Source organism: Otolemur garnettii, unplaced genomic scaffold (assembly GCF_000181295.1).
Source record: "Otolemur garnettii isolate 467f Iridium unplaced genomic scaffold, OtoGar3 scaffold00035, whole genome shotgun sequence".
NCBI lineage: Eukaryota > Metazoa > Chordata > Mammalia > Primates > Galagidae > Otolemur > Otolemur garnettii.
In genome coordinates, this window is record NW_003852430.1 from 1,589,027 (window position 1) to 1,590,585 (window position 1,559).

Here is a 1,559-nt window from a genome sequence, read left to right on the forward strand (position 1 = left end):
CCTGTGGAATGCTTGGGTGTCCTCCTAGAGGCCCCCACTCCTCACTTTAACCACCTTGTCACTTGTCTGCATCCCCAGAGCTGTGCAGGCTGCTGTAGGGAGGGACCAAGCCTGTCCTGTGCACTGTCTACCCCAGGGCCTTACACAGAGCCTGGCACTGAATAGGTGCTCAGCAAAGTAATTGATGAAGGAGTTTACTCCATCTTTAACAGGAAGTTTGTTACAATCCACTCCCTCCTTCCTGTACCATGCTTTATATTGTAACTTTCATTACATTCAGTTTCTTATGTATTTTGCCTTTTTATTATGAAAATTGGTAGCATACATGAAAATACGTATTACATACAATGATCCACACTGTTTTGGTCACCTAGCTTCAAAAATTACCAACTCAGAGTGTGCCCCCACTTCATGGGCCCAATGTGGGGGCGTATGGCACACCTCTTGGGTGTGCGACACAACTGCACCAGGGACTCTACCTCACAAATGCAAACATGTAACCTAATGGTTGGTATCCTCCAATTAATCTGAAATAAAAAGAAAATAAATAAATAATAATTACCAACTCAGGCTTTCATTATATGCTCAACTTCTCTCCACCTCTGTTGTGATATGAAATAAATCTGGGGTATCCTATCAGTATCTTATGACCTTGTCCTAAATACTTGAATGGGCATCTTAAAACATAGCAACTATTTTAATGATGACAACAATATGATACCGAAAATCAGGCACAATTACACTAAAAAATTAACAATAATTCTTCAGTATCATCTAATAGTCAATCAACATTCAGGTTTTTAATTGTTGTATAAATGTCATAAATTATATTTTATTTAAGTCTACATCCAAATAAGGTCCACACATTTTGGTTAACTGATGTTTCTTTCATTTCTTTTGAAAACATCTTTTAGTTGTTTATTTGCTCATGGATGGACGGATTTATTTTCAATTGGTCAATTTAATTCCTTTTTTCTTAATAACTAGAGGTATTTTCATTGAAGACAAAACTGTGTATAGGTTATCTTATTTAGAAAAGGATTTTGATACAGTTCATGTTAGACCCAACTGACATTGACCTCAGTCCCAACCTACCTCTACCCCAGCTGCAGCCAAGAGCCACCGGATGGACTCCATCCTGCCTCGTCCATCGTAGTAGTGGAGCTTGGGCTTCCCCGCCATGACAGCAGTCTCTTGGTATCTTTAATGAAGGTGTCCACAGAAGCGAAATGTACTTTGGGATATAAGGTTGAACAGCACTGACAATCCAGAAGGAGGATCTGCCTTCCCCCGGCAGGATTAGAGAAGCCACTTGAAGACATTCCTTGGCCTAAATAGTCACCCGTCAGTCCCCACCATGGTGAAAATGCACCAAACCAGTCTCACGTTTCAAGTCTCATTTGTCCTTACTTTAAGAACCTAAATCCAGGCTGGGCACCTGTGGCTCAAGTGGCTAAGGCACCAGCCACATACACCTAAGGTGGTGGGTTCGAATCCAGCCCAGCCCGCCAAACAACAATGATGGCTGCAACCAAAAAATAGCCGGGCATTGTGGCGGG

The 1,559-nt window shown here is 41.7% G+C and overlaps 1 protein-coding gene across 7 annotated transcripts in view; it reads right to left on the reverse strand.

Annotated features, from left to right (window-relative positions):
• The window catches only part of LOC100949338 (glutathione S-transferase A3), a 62,055-nt gene that overhangs the window by 32,485 nt on the left and 28,011 nt on the right, over positions 1-1,559 (reverse strand). For 4 of the 7 annotated variants that reach the window (XM_023513122.1, XM_023513125.1, XM_023513124.1 and 1 more), the window contains exon 2: positions 1,096-1,234. The exons of the other annotated variants lie outside the window; for them this stretch is intronic. In XM_023513122.1, the coding sequence (XP_023368890.1) occupies positions 1,096-1,182 (87 nt within the window). In that variant the 5' untranslated portion in view covers positions 1,183-1,234. The remainder of the gene's footprint in view (positions 1-1,095; positions 1,235-1,559) is intronic. 7 annotated transcript variants of the gene reach the window in all.